Source organism: Anabas testudineus, chromosome 8 (genome assembly GCF_900324465.2).
Source record: "Anabas testudineus chromosome 8, fAnaTes1.2, whole genome shotgun sequence".
NCBI classification, from domain to species: domain Eukaryota; kingdom Metazoa; phylum Chordata; class Actinopteri; order Anabantiformes; family Anabantidae; genus Anabas; species Anabas testudineus.
The window spans coordinates 1,215,001-1,229,165 of NC_046617.1; the positions used below are offsets into that span (position 1 = coordinate 1,215,001).

Here is a 14,165-nt window from a genome sequence, read left to right on the forward strand (position 1 = left end):
TCATCACCTCTGTTGCCCTCACCAACATGCCCATTAAAGTCTGTTCCAAGAACTGCTCTCTCTCCTCTGGGGATACTCTCTATGACCTCATCAAACTCACTCCAGAATCTCTTCTTCTCTTCTAACTCACAGCCAACTTGTGGAGCATACCCACTGACTACATTCATCATCACCCCTTCAATTTCTAGCTTTATGCTCATCACCCTGTCTGAGACTCTTTTCACCTCTAGAACATTGTTCACAAACTCCCCCTTCAGGACCACTCCTACCCCGTTTCTCTTCCTATCCACACCATGGTAGAACAGTTTGTATCCTCCTCCGATACTACGTGCCTTGCTGCCCTTCCACCTTGTCTCCTGCACACACAGTACATCTACCTTTCTTCTCTCCATCATGTCTGCCAGCTCTCTGCCTTTCCCTGTCATCGTACCAACGTTAAGAGTCCCTATTCTCAGATCTATGTTCCTGCCTTTTCCCTTCTCTCTCTGACCACGAACCCTTCTGCCTCCCCTCTTTCTTCGACCAACAGTAGTCAAATTTCCACCGGCACCCTGTAGGTTAACAGCATCGGTGGCGGTCGTTGTTAACCCGGGCCTCGACCGATCCGGTATGAAAGTCTTGTGGATGATTCGCATGGTTATTTTGGCAATTTTTACGCCGGATGCCCTTCCTGACGCAACCCTCTCTATTTATCCGGGCTTGGGACAGGCACAGAAGTAACTGGCTTGCAACCCCTGTGGCTAGATTATTTAATTATTTTGTAAATAAATATTTTTTTTACTGGATTGTAGATATCTTAAATTGAAAACAGCATAATGAAATCAAGACATCTATAATGCAGCTTTGACTAGTCAAAACTCAAATGAAATATATCTACAATTGAATTGCCACTAGTAATGTCTTAGTTTGAGACATCAGAAAAGGTCATTAAGATATCTTTAAAATGTGGCAAAGTGTAGATATCTTAGTTTTTTTATTATTCATTTTATGTTTCGTTTTCCCATTCAAGTCAGTGAGTCATTTTGAATGTTCAAAATGTAATTAAAGATATCTAAGTCAAAATGTGTGATATAAAATGTGTGTATCAATTACAGTTTTAACTAGTGAGATATACATTGCAGATATCTGATATCAAAGGAGTTGTGACTATGTAAGTGAGGTATTTAAAAAGGAGTTGTGACTATGTAAGTGTAGGTATTTAAAAAGGAGTTGTTCCTCATCAGTTCTTTACTTCTAGTGTTTCAATGGTTGTTGGAGTCGAAACGTGATGCGCGCTTGCGTGACAACGTGGCGGTTAGTAGCCAATAAGAATCTACCATCAAGTATTACGCTACTTTGCCCCACATTTTATTGGTTAGATTCCCGCTCAGAATGGTAGCGATTGGTTGTGTGACAAAGAGGTCCCGCCTCCCTGACGCTTGTATTTAACGGTCCAGAGTGCCAACGCGTACCGATCTGCTGCTCAGCACCGACACCGGGAGGAGACCCGAGGAGACCCGAGGAGCGTCCGAGGAGCGTCCGAGGAGCTGGTGAGTGAGACGTCGGAGATTTCCTCGGTTCTGAAAACGATCAGCAACTGACTGATCTCCAGTGTTGGATGGAGCTGCTACACTGGAAACGTTAGCTTTGTTCATGAACTTTGAGAAGTATGGTGGTATTCTGCAAGGCTGGAGGAAAAGAACTGTTTACAGGCGGAGTGGGATGAATGTGGTGATTCATCAAAACTGGAATATGAATGTTAGAAAATGTTGTTTAATGTTGTCTAACTGTATTCAATTTTCAATTCAATTCATTTGTAATTGTATAGTGCCAAATCACAAGAAAAAAGCACTTTCCAGAGTATAACTGTATAAAAAAAATGATATAGAAAACTCTAAAATCCCATTTGAGCATTTACATCCATTATACATGATCCCATTATTCCCATTTCTAATGTGTATTTCTGCTCAGGTTTCCTTCAGTGATGACACATTCCTCTGCAGCAGGCTCAGTCTCAGGGTTAATTGTGACTGCACTGTGGATAAAACATTGTCAGACTGCTTACTGTAGCTCAAGAACGTGTTCCTGTGCTAGTAAATACAATGAAAAAGTGAAGTCTTTGTTAGTGGACGTTGATGAGACAGTTTGGTGCAAACACACATGTGCTTGGTGTCTATGACTGTAAAATACCAAATGCATGTAACCAGAATGCATTGAACATTTCATTATTGTCTAAAGACTCAGGAACTTCAGAGCCAGGCAGGAACTCTCGACGACAGAACGTCCCACCTGAGCACCTGGACTGATTATGTCTGTTCAGTCACGAGAAGAGATGGCAGGAGACATTTCTGTCTATTATTTCCATCAGTTTGAGACTGTTTTTTTGGAGCTCCTGCAGTTGTATTCCAATCACTTCAATCAGCATGGATGAAAATCTGATCCACTGTATTTTTTTTTTTTATGTCTTTAGGTTGGATTCATCAGTCATGTTTATCTTCCCTCTCTGTTCTCCACTGAATACTTTGTGTCTCCACCCTGTCTCCCTCCAGGCCATCATGGTGCTGCTGAAGTCACTAGTGTCCCTCTGCATTTTGGCCGCTGTTGCCTTTGCTGTGCCCCGTCAGGAGAAGCGTGTCCATCATCAGGCTGATCTAAGTGACCATGCCCACGATGATGCTCACGGCTACCAGTATGACCACGAGGCCTTCCTGGGCAAGGAGGAGGCCAAGACCTTTGACCAGCTGACCCCGGAGGAGAGCAAAGACAGATTGGCGTAAGCTTTGCAATGCAACGCTGCTGCAACAAACACTCTCAGGACTTGTAGCACTTTGTCTTTATTTTGTGTACTGCACACGTTATGATAATGTAATAAATTGGTGTTTTACCTCCAAAAACACGGAGGAAACAGATTATTTTCAGTTTAGATACTGCAACTACCTCCTCAGCACTGGTATATCATTCCTTGTTAAGTGTGTTATCACCCATGTCTCCCCACAGGAAGATAGTGGACCGCATTGACACGGATAAGGATGGGTACGTCACCCATGCAGAGCTGCACTACTGGATTAAACACCGGCAGAGGAGGTACATCGAGGAAAATGTGAACAAACATTGGAAGGACTATGACAAGAACCAGGATGACAGGATAGCCTGGGAGGAGTATAAAAACACCACCTATGGATACTATCTAGGTAAGCCTGTGTGTGAAAGGTGTACCACCATCCTCTTATCTAAATTTCCTCCCTTTTTATTTCTTCTTTCTATCTCCTATTTCCTCCATTTACCCACTCTTTTCTATTAAACCTTGGCCTTCATGACGTTTCAAGCAGTTTGGAGATGTCGATATGTAGATCAGGTTCCAATTTTAAAGCTACATCATCACTGAACAGTCTACAGTCAAAGTTCTCAAGTTGTGTTCTCAACTGTTTGGCACTGCCAGTCGTTGGTCATGACTGTGCATGACCCCAGTTTCTTTACCAGTACCACACCATTGTCAGCAAAGCACAGCATTGGTCAATCACAGACAGTGCACATTGCTGGGGGATCACTACATCAAAAACAGATTAAAACAGATTTGTACAATGTGATGTTCAGCATCTAAATGCTCCCTGCATCTTTCCAAATGGACTCCATCGTATTTCATTGCTCCACTAGTATATGAAACAACACGCCCCCACCAATGCCTGCTCTGTTTTAAAGGGGCGTCAGTGGAAGCCTCATGTTACTCCCTTGAACATACCACTGAACAGAAACTATTCCTGCCCTCTAGTGGCTACTCATCTAAAACTTATTATTTTCCCAGATGAGGAGTTTGATGATGTTGAAGACAAGGCCACCTATAAAGCCATGCTCACCCGAGATGAAAGGCGCTTCAAGACAGCTGACCGAGACCGTGATGGTATAGCCACGCGCGAGGAGTTCACTGCCTTCCTCCACCCTGAGGAGTTTGATTACATGAAAGACGTAGTAGTACAGGTAGAACTAACCACCCGCAACTTTGAGAAGGTTTTTTTTGTTGATGTTGTTGCTGTTGTTGTTTAAGGTGATGTGGTTCTAAGAAGCCATCTTAGTCCTGACTAAAATGCCTCAATATGTTCCACATGGCTCAAACAGAACCTTTTTACCCAGTGTCATCATTAGTTCAAAAATCTTTATTGAATTTGGTTTATTGATGATATCAGTTAGACAGATCAGTGTAACAGCCTGAGCCCATTACAGACAGACACCGCCAGGCCACACTAGTTGTTGTCTGTAAGCACTTTAAGTCTGCTGTCTAGTATGGAACGGAAGCTCATAGGAGTCAAATAGTGGAAAACATGAATGCTGAAATCCACCTGATCAGTAAACCAAGGATACAGCTGAATTCATAATGAACAATGATAATGAAAGAATGTTGGTGTATGAACCAATCACACACGACCCATATGGTTAGAGTGATTATCCCATATTGAATATTGTGTTGTAGGGATTTAAAATGCAATGAGAACAACAATATTTTCTCATTTTCTCATGTAGGAAACTGTGGAAGACATTGATAAGAACGACGATGGCAAGATCAGCTTGGCTGAATACATTGGTAGGTGACTCCCGTTTTTTGTTTTAATTGTCTCTCTGTTTCTAACCTAAAGCTGACCTGCCCTAAATGTGTGTGTGTGTGTGTGCGCACGTGCTTTGCTCCACAGGGGACATGTACACACCAGAGAGCGGGGAGAATGAGCCTGAGTGGGTCCAGACAGAGCGCAAGCATTTCTCCGAGATCAGAGACAGCAACAAGGTAAAAGCTGCTCGGCACTTAATCAGCACTTATTAGCTTCAGCACTCTTTTGCTTTGTGTTGAGTGACACCACTCTAAGTCACCCCCTGACTTATGTGGCTGTGTTGTGCAGGATGGTTACCTGGATGCCAGCGAGGTGGCCCACTGGGTTTTGCCAGGAGAGGTTGACCATGCTGACAATGAAGCCAAACACTTGATCCATGAGACAGACACCAACAAGGTAGACCTGCCACAGTACAAACCCTCTGTCCAAGATGTAGAACCTCTGAGCCTCAGTATAGAAAGTGAACCACACTAAATTCTGGACTTTAAATATCAAAAGTTTAGCTTTTTTTTTTTCATTATTTAAAGTCGGAATTCAGAAAAAAAAGAAAACAAATCAAATGCAAATGTTTTATTATAGTATCCATATTCCTCAGTATGTGGAGTAAAATGAAACTATGAATAGAGGCTGAGGTCAGAGAATCAGGACCACACAGCATAACGTTGACATTTATTAACATGGAGACTGTAATTGGAGTAATTGTGAGTTAATTATTAACACACTTTTCTCTGTCTCATTTCTCTTATTCCTTTATCACCTCCTGTATCTTCCTCTTCTTCACCTTTCTCTCAATCATAAACCAATCTTGGCTGGAATCTGCTGTGATCTGCTGACAGGATGAGAAAATAACCAAGAAGGAGATTCTGGCCAACTGGAACATGTTTGTGGGCAGCCAGGCGACCAATTATGGGGAAGATTTAACAAAGAGACACGATGAACTTTGATGAGCTCTCGTGTTCCAAGAGGAACTTCTTTGGGTTTCTGTTTCTTTAGAATGGAGACTTCTGTTACAGTGGTTTGTGGGGGAGGGGTGGGGGGGTGGGGGGGTGGGGGGGGGGGGGGAGGGCTTCTGACTTGTGCTCTATCCAGGGGTAGGATGGTTTACCCATGTTCACACATGGACACAGACACACCTCAGTGTGCAGTCACATACTGTGTATGTGTCTACAGATGATCCTTCACACACATACGTTCTTTACAGATGATGTAGGTATCATGTTGCTGTCGTCCAGTCCAAACTGTTTATCTCCTAAATCTCTGAAATGCAAACCAACCTATTGTGTGGGTCATGTCCAACATGAACTGGTGTATGACTGAAGGGATGTTGTTTGTCTATGAGCCAAAGAAGTTCACAAGTGGTCAAAACACAGCAGTGGTTCTTATATAATAATACATAGTATAGTGTATGTCTTATATATTGGGAACACCATGTTTTTTTTTACCTGGTTACATAAGTGGCAAAAGGGGGATTTGGTGAGCAAGGGCAGGGTTACTGACTTTTTGGGTTTGACTGTTAAATAAAGAGATGTTTTTTTTCTACTAATGTATTTCTTATTTTTTTGCTGATTACATAGTTTGACTGTAATTAGGATGCAATGTGTAGTGTTCTGGTAATAAGTTTTTCTACTGTGATGTAGTAAACCTGGAGCATTTGGGAGCCTGATATTCTGGATTGGTAATCAAATGAATTCATTTACAGTAGATTTCTTACTATAGTGAGGTATTATTGAATTTCATTTGTAAAAAAAATAACTTGGTGTTAAATGTGTTTTTCTCGAGGCAGCAGGATATGTATAGCTGTGTGGTCTTTAGAATGTAATTCTAGTCATGTGAAGCTCATTCTGAGCTTCAGCTTGCAGACACACATCCTGACATTATCCTGGACACACTGATAAACTTGGGAATTCATCTAAGTTGAAACTCTAAAGGATTTTATAGCCCAAACATTCACGTGGTTTGTTTTTCAGTCTTTAAGTGTTCACAGAAAGTGTGCTTCCTGGAAACTGGACAATATTATCCTTCTAGTCAGGTCAGTCCGACCAAAGTCCATTTTTGTGGTGCCAAAAACAGTGTGGATGGATTGTAGCGTGGGTTTGGTTGCAAAAGATAAACCACCCAAAATAGCTAGTGGGCAAATAACAGCTCATAGAGTTGTTCATTTTAGAATGATATAATCAAACAGTTCACTGTCATTCTACTGTATCTTCTGAATGAAAGCTCAGTCCCTCCTATTAACCCAGCTGGTTGTTGGAGACCCTCAAGATTTCATAGCTCAAAGGTCAGTACAGTTGAAATGTGGAATGAAGTGAATGAGGCAGGTCAGGACGCACATGGGATCACCTTGTTTCACATCCAACAAATTCAACTTAGATTACTAATTGAAATACAATCAAAGTAAAGAAGGCTGGTGTTAAAAAATATTAGGGACACTGTCAAAATATGCTTGTCTGTGGGCAGTATCAGCAGGGATTGTGTCCAAACTGTGCTGAAACTATTATTAGACTTTTAAAATAACAGGTAGGTGCAATGTAACAGAATCCTGTCCACCAACCTTTGGGAAAGATCAGATGCTGATCCAACACTGTTGTACTGTCACCAACGATTTAAACAGTTATAGCTTTACCAATGAGACACCACAGGAGCTTGATGATTGTCTGTGTCTTTAAAACTTAAGTGGAGCTTGATCATTTTAGGAAACATGTTTAAGATAAACTAAATCTATATACATGTCGATTGATTGCTTTATTGAACATGTGCATTATAGTTCTCAGGTCATATACATGATTTACATATTGCAAAAAGTAACAAGTGTGGTGATGGAGCTCTAGAAAGAGACATGCTGTGGCATCATTTCATTAGCAGAACAAACAGTAGTGTTGTACTGTGACGTAGAATAAAAGCTGTGTTTATGTCCGTGTTTCCATCCCTCCCTGTCCTCTCTCTGTTTGTCAGGACGGACTTCTTACACTTCCTGAGCTGCTTGATAAGATAGACTTCATCAAGATCAGCACCATCACTGACTATGGAGGCATAAAGGTGGACGGCCATGATGAACTGTGAAATGTTTACTTTCCCTAAACTCTTTGGCTTAATAATTAATAATTAAATAATTAATAACTCTTGGTTTATTCCTTATTTGGATGATATCACTCACTGCAACGGAGAGGACTCCCCATATTATTATTATTTATTATACAAACCCTATACACACTCAACAGTTTGGACATAGTTTGAACTAACATGATCAAGGAGCATCCATCAGACGCTCACTGTGTAGGCAGAGACTGTGCCAAACTTTGTGAACTGTCAATCAGATCAAAAAGAAAAACAAGATTGAATGTGTTAAGAATGTTGTGAAAAACTTCAGAGACTCCATAGAAATCACAGTGCTTAAAAGCCAAGGGCAGAAACCACTGCCGAGTGTGTGTGTGTGACTCTGGAGACCTCAGGCAGCACTTCACGAGAAATCATCACACTATAGAGTAACACAACCTAAAACTCAATTAAGCAAAAAGGAAGCCAGACATCAATTCAGTGGAGAAACACTGCTGAGTCATCTCATGTAACACTGACCAGAAGACAGTGGAAACATGTTCTGTGGTCAGACCAACTTCTCATTGTATCACAATCTTTTAGTTGAAGCAGAAATTAAGTTTTAAGACACATTTTCCTTTATAGTGGGAAAAATATATATATACATAGGTGGTACATAGGTTATTGCTCAGTACTAAACTATAATCTAACCCTAACAAATAGTATATAACTTCATTGATGACACAAGTAAGTTTTCTCAGGCTTTGTTTTTTTTTTTTTTTTTTCAAAGAAATGGTAGGAATAACTAAAATAATAAAAGGAACAATAAAAACAGCCAGCCACTGGGTTCTTTATGTTTAATGTAAACAATGTGAGACTAGCTTGAAGTGATCCTGAACAGCTGACATCATGTTTGTGTCTATTACTTTGAATAATTATCATTAAATGAGCCACTCAGGCTTTATCTTCTGCCAAAAATCAACCTCTTCATAATAAATCTTATACAGACGATAACATGTTTAAAAAAAATACATAACAGCAGTTACCTGTAGGAACAGGGAAATACATCAAAAGAAGTATGTTACAAAGCTCCAACATGGCTTTACAGCCCACAGAACTACAGTGAGGGTGTACATTCATCGCTATAGAAACCGTGGTGTGTGCAGCCTCACACTTGCATCACTGGACGAGCCTCTTTAGCACGGAGTTCCACCCCGGACGCGGAGAAGCCAGTTCCACCCTGTCAGAACACACAGACCGTCAGCACCACAAGTTCACATCCGACTACACGTGCATCCGTTTTTGTGTAGTGTACATACCCTCTGCAGCGGTATGATGTCTTTGTCAGACAGTTTGTCTCCCGTCACAGGATCGATCATGTCCTTCTTGATCAACTTTTCCACACACTCCTGAGTCACCACAGAACCCCTGGAGGTAGGACAGAGAGTGTGTCAGAGAGCTAACAGAAATACATCTCACGTCAAAGTCAGAGTGGAGGGAGGTGAGTGGGCTGGCACTCACGATGGTCGCAGGACTGCACAGGGAACACTGTTGCCCAGGACATCTCTGGTTACTGCACAGACATACCTGTCCTGGAGACAGAGGACAGGATTTATACCATGCTGACGATGCTCTCAGTGGTTTTGCATCAACATTAGTTAGGTTGCACACACTGGTACATTCAGGACCAGCCATCAGCCTGGGTGCCATTGCTGACAATGTGGCACATGATGCTGCTGATTTGAACTGACCTGGCGGGTGAGCAGGGCCACGCGGTCCAGGCTCGGGTCCAGTGGGGTGAAGTGCACTGGGATGAGCTCATTCATTTTGATGGGTTGTCCTGACATGGGGCATAACACGACCTTGCTCTGACAGCCATTAAGGACAAGAGGGCAGTAATTTAAAAAAAAAAAAAGTCACATTTTTCTGAACTTTACTTCAGTGTAGACACACACAGGTTTCTGTAACTGATCCAGGGTCAGTCTGACAGTGCCAACATCAAACATGCTGATACGCTACACAAACAGAATATCCTGATAGATCACGAACTCTCTCTCTCTCTGTATTTAACTCCATGCTGTTGCAGTCTTTATATTAATCTAAAATATTAGATTGAGTACCATTTGTTTTCACTTTCTGTGAATAAACATGCTGGCAGCAAGACATAAGAACTAGAGTTACAGTAATTTCACTAGAGAACAATGACTATCAAAGGGCTCTCTGACCCAACGTGGCAGGAAGAGCCACTCACCGGTTTCTTGAGTAGAGTGGGCTTGGACTCCGGGGTTAAAGAGGGGATCCAGAAGCTGGGCAGGCTCTGGCTGGAAGTGGCAGCTGAAGCAGCGGTGGAGGATTCTGTTGAGCTGCCATCTGTTGAACCCTTCTCATTTCCTTTGCTCTGCCCTGAGAGGGGAAAAAAACAATGGCTAGTGACAACACCAAAACACAATGGGATATATCCAGAAGGGTATTGCCCAAAACCAAGATAAGGGATTAAGCTTTTTTTTATCATCATGGCTAATTTTAGCATTGATTAGAAACACAGGACAAAGTAAACCCAGTCAAGTTACCATGGAGATTTATTCTGTGCTGCCAAACTGGAATTTCCCAGTTATCCCATCTTAATTTAGCCCTGAGTGACTTGCATGAAAGCAGGTTGAATTAATCTGAATGACGTTACTATGGAGATTTATTCTTTCTCTCCAAAGCAGGCTCGCTCCCAGGATAAGATTTATCCTAGTGATGTATCTGTTAGTTCAGCTGTTAATCTTATTAGAAATTAGTGTTTGTGATGTGCTTTATATTGTCTTTGATTTAACTATGCCTACATTATTTTTTTACTGTCACAGTCATTTTCATAATTATTTATAGGGTAGTCATTATTAATGATAGATTTGATGAATACATAGGCCTAATTGCAGTAGAAGTAGAAGCGTTCATTCTTAGATGATACTTCAGGCATGACAGAGTCTTCAGGGGCAGTTTGGATCTGTTGGAATTTGCAGATAATGTCTGACTGACAGGTACAGATTTCAAAATGACGGCTTCTGATATTTCTGCAGGCTACTGAATAGATAAAACAGAATAAATACAGTATATAAATAAAACAGATGTGCATTGTGGGTAAGTGTTTGTAATCAATCTTCATATTAACTTTTGTGAGTTACATAAAAAAAAAAAAGTTAAACAGTGTAAATGACTCCTTCAAACTGTTTTATGATGATTATGATGGTTTCTGTAAAACACTGGTTATTAGTTATTTCTTGACTACTTCTACATTCAGTCAGTCACTATTGTCCGACAGGATTAATGTTTTTGTTTAATTATAGTGAATGTGTTTCCCCTTTTTAAATCTATGTGTCATCTCTTCATGTGTCTCAACAAGAAGCTGCTGTTCATCTGATGAAAAGTATGCTGCACCAGTCTTTTCCATTTTTAGTCTGTAATTTTGTGATACATGTGATCTATTTAAAAAAAGCCACGAATGTGCACTTCTTCCTGCTTTCTACATCTGGTTTAACTTAGCTGCACCTTTACATCCTGGCTCGGTAAACATACTGGGATGCACTGATCAGATTAAGTAAAGCTTGGCTGTAGATTTCCCAATTCTCTTTCTGTGCAGTACCTCCCTGCTCATTTCCAAACATGTTGCGATACATCAATATCAAATATTGTGACATATGGACATAGCACAGTGCAGTGAGACAGAGAGCATGAAATAACATACTGAACATCACAGATACGAACCAGTTGTGAATGGGTTAATGGGTTTGGATACAATGCTGTTTTCCTTGGTTTTGAACCTCTCCACCCTCTCTCGTTCCTCTGACTTGGACTCAAGTTGGCTGTTGCTCTTCTGCATTTGCTTCTGCTTCTCATACGCCTGAAGAATTAGAAAATAAATCTTCCTTTAATTGTAAGTAACAGATAAAGAAGCAAACAATACAGATTATTTTCTGTAAAAAAATAACACATGATAATAATGTGTATTGAAAATGGAGCCCCACATTAATGTGCAACACCTTTTGTAATACTACCATGCTGGGAGAGAAATATGAAGGCTACCATTTTGTCAATTGGAAGAAGTGGAAAATAGAGAACGCTCTGCACAGTGAAACATCTGACGAGCACAAAAACAGCCTGATCTATTCTTTAACACCACTACTGAAAAATACCAAATGTCTCAGGCAGAGGCATGGGGCTTACCTTCATTTTTTTGGCTATTTCTGTCTTCTGGTGCAGAATGTACTCAAGAATGGCCTGTTTGTCATACAAGTATCCATCTGGACTGAGGACAGCAATGGAAACAAGACACAATGTTTAGATTTGTGTTGACATGTTAAGTTTATATACGACACTGTCCGTCCAAAAACTGGATAATTACTGCATGTATGATTAGTTTTCAGCTTGCAACAAGTTTTCAAACCCTAACTCATGCTGAAGACAAATCCTGTGGTTGTGGAAAAGATGTTAATCTGTTTCAGAAGTGTAAGTGTCTACTGTACAAGCCTGTGGGGGTAGTGCTATGACCTGGGGTTGCTGCAGTTAGTCAAGTGTAGGTTCAACAACATCATGTGCCCAAAGAATGAGGTCAGCTGACTACCTGAATATACTGAATGACCAGGTTATTCCATCAATGAATTTTTTTTCCCTAAAAGATGACAATGCCAGGATTCACCTGGCTCAAATTGTGAAAGACTGGTTCAGTGGTTCATCATTGTCATACATGGATTGGCCACCACAGAATCCAGACCTTAACCCCAGTGAGAATTTGTGAGATGCTGGAGAGGACTTTGCGCAGCGGTCCCACTCTCCCATCATCAGCACAAGATGTTGGTGAAAAATTGATGCAACTCTGGACAAGAATAAATGTTGTGACATTACAGCAGCTTACTAAAATGATGCCATGGCGAATGCGTGCTATAATCAAAGCTAAAGGCGGTCCAACAATATATTAGCGTGTGTGACTTTGTTTTGGACAGGCAGTGTAAGTATGTTTATATGATTGAGTGTGTTGGAAAGAGACACATACGTGACCACAGGAATTTGACAGGGTTGCAGGGACAGACAGCAGCAGTCAAAGTCTTTGATTGCATCTTTGCCAAGTCGAATGCTCTGCGTCCCGTAGCCAGATGCAACTGAGATCAAGACATAGAAAAATACCGTATTATTATACTTGTCCAACAAATTTAGTCCGATCTGTTCTCCAGTGAAGCCTGGAAGCTGTCAGCAGTGTTTGCTGTGTGCCTCAGAACACTCAGCTTGAAAAGTGGTACTTTACCCTTGACCTGATCTGTGCCTCACCACATTATCATCACGCAGGTCTACAGCGTGTTGTTGTGTGGTGTCAATTGTGAGACTTCACACACACAGTTTAAGTGGTGGGTTCTAAACTATGTCCAAAAAAAAAGAAAAAGTAAACAAGGTCCTGACATGTAGCAACAGCAAAGGACTGAATACTAACTTTAAAGAGTAAAGTTAAGTTTATGCAACATAATGTAATATGTTTAATAAGTCACACCACACACTAACGTTGTAGAAAATGACATGCTTGCATTATTCTAAGGTTAACGTCATGTTACTTACAGTCGGGGTAGCTAAAGCTAAAATCCTTAACGACACACCTCACCTGTATCCTTCTTTTTCTCGTGGTACGTGTACACAGCTCCTGCCGTGCAGTTCTTCCCGTGGCGAGTCATTGTGCTCTAACTTCATGTAGGAGAAAGAAAACATGGAGAGGTTAATGTTGCTGTGAGCACCAATGCTAACATGCTAACATTAGCTGCTATGACGCATACAAGGCAAAGTCAGAAACGGTACATCAACAATGCTGCGTGACAAAAAAAAAGTATTAACCAGAGCCTGAAAATTATGTCTCAAATAGGGGTAAACCCCACTTTATATCCGACTGTACTTCCCAAGTGTATTACACCGATCCCCTCCAACATAAGGACTTATGTGAACGATTCATTTCTGTTTTTAGTCTCTCTCGCAACGCTTATCGCTGTGAGCTAAATAAGTGTCTTTACTTAAATAAATGTGTGCAGGAATTTTCTCGCATTATAAAACCTAGATCTGCGGCAAATACTTAAAATCATGCGCAATACCCACACTGAAGTTTCGGCCGTGTTAGCATTTGTTTAATACACACCAACCGCCGCTTCCTGCTGCTGCTGCTCCTTCTTCCGCTTCTTCTTCTTCTTCTTCTTCTTAATTTCCAGCAGGCTCTACGCTGCGCGGCGTAATGCTGTCCTCCACAGACGGATTTTAGCAGTGCAGTGCACACATAAAAAGGATTCACAGCAAGATTCTTTCTTCTGACACCAAATATCATGGATGATCATACTATTAGAGGATTAGATTTTCCTAGATCTCCATTCTTTTGCCTACTGAACAACCTCTGGGCCTTTTCAAAGCCTTTTTTTTTTAGTTTTGAGACTTTTATTTTGTTAAATATTTTATTGTGAGTATATATAACTCAATCATTATAATAGCATAAGGAGGTTTTAAAGCAGTCTTTACTCTTTGTGGATGACCATGAAATGTCTGAATGTC

The 14,165-nt window shown here is 40.9% G+C and overlaps 2 protein-coding genes across 4 annotated transcripts; one reads left to right on the forward strand and one right to left on the reverse strand.

Annotated features, from left to right (window-relative positions):
- Positions 1-1,443: 1,443 nt before the first annotated feature.
- On the forward strand, positions 1,444-7,684 carry rcn3 (reticulocalbin 3, EF-hand calcium binding domain). Of its 2 annotated transcripts, none has more exons than XM_026353621.1 (8): positions 1,444-1,529; positions 2,529-2,752; positions 2,977-3,170; positions 3,782-3,954; positions 4,495-4,555; positions 4,662-4,753; positions 4,866-4,973; positions 7,530-7,684. In XM_026353621.1, exons 2-8 carry the CDS (start codon positions 2,535-2,537, stop codon positions 7,635-7,637), a joined length of 954 nt encoding a protein of 317 aa, XP_026209406.1. In that variant the 5' UTR covers positions 1,444-1,529; positions 2,529-2,534; the 3' UTR covers positions 7,638-7,684. The 2 variants fall into 2 exon arrangements, with proteins under 2 accessions (XP_026209406.1, XP_026209397.1); XM_026353612.1 differs by lacking the exon at positions 7,530-7,684 and adding an exon at positions 5,414-5,597.
- A 769-nt stretch (positions 7,685-8,453) lies between these two features.
- nosip (nitric oxide synthase interacting protein) lies at positions 8,454-13,809 on the reverse strand. 2 transcript variants are annotated; one of them, XM_026353639.1, is made up of 10 exons: positions 13,762-13,809; positions 13,240-13,319; positions 12,643-12,748; positions 11,817-11,898; positions 11,358-11,493; positions 9,862-10,013; positions 9,362-9,478; positions 9,132-9,202; positions 8,930-9,038; positions 8,454-8,850 (listed from the first exon to the last, which is right to left on the reverse strand). In XM_026353639.1, the coding sequence occupies exons 2-10, from the start codon at positions 13,307-13,309 to the stop codon at positions 8,779-8,781; spliced, it is 915 nt and encodes a 304-aa protein (XP_026209424.1). In that variant the 5' UTR covers positions 13,310-13,319; positions 13,762-13,809; the 3' UTR covers positions 8,454-8,778. The 2 variants fall into 2 exon arrangements, with proteins under 2 accessions (XP_026209424.1, XP_026209417.1); XM_026353632.1 differs by having other exon boundaries at positions 13,722-13,802.
- Between the last annotated feature and the right edge of the window lie 356 nt (positions 13,810-14,165).

Coding starts and splice junctions, on each gene's coding strand:
- rcn3 (XM_026353621.1), top strand. CDS start 2,535: ATGGTGCTGCTGAAGTCACTAGTGTCCCTCTGCATTTTGGCCGCTGTT. Junction 3,171..3,781: donor CACCTATGGATACTATCTAG/GTAAGCCTGTGT, acceptor TTATTTTCCCAG/ATGAGGAGTTTGATGATGTT. Junction 4,754..4,865: donor AGATCAGAGACAGCAACAAG/GTAAAAGCTGCT, acceptor TGTGTTGTGCAG/GATGGTTACCTGGATGCCAG.
- nosip (XM_026353639.1), bottom strand. CDS start 13,309: ATGACTCGCCACGGGAAGAACTGCACGGCAGGAGCTGTGTACACGTAC. Junction 11,899..12,642: donor TGTCAAATTCCTGTGGTCAC/GTATGTGTCTCT, acceptor TGCTGTCCTCAG/TCCAGATGGATACTTGTATG. Junction 9,479..9,861: donor CCACTCTACTCAAGAAACCG/GTGAGTGGCTCT, acceptor AATGGCTGTCAG/AGCAAGGTCGTGTTATGCCC.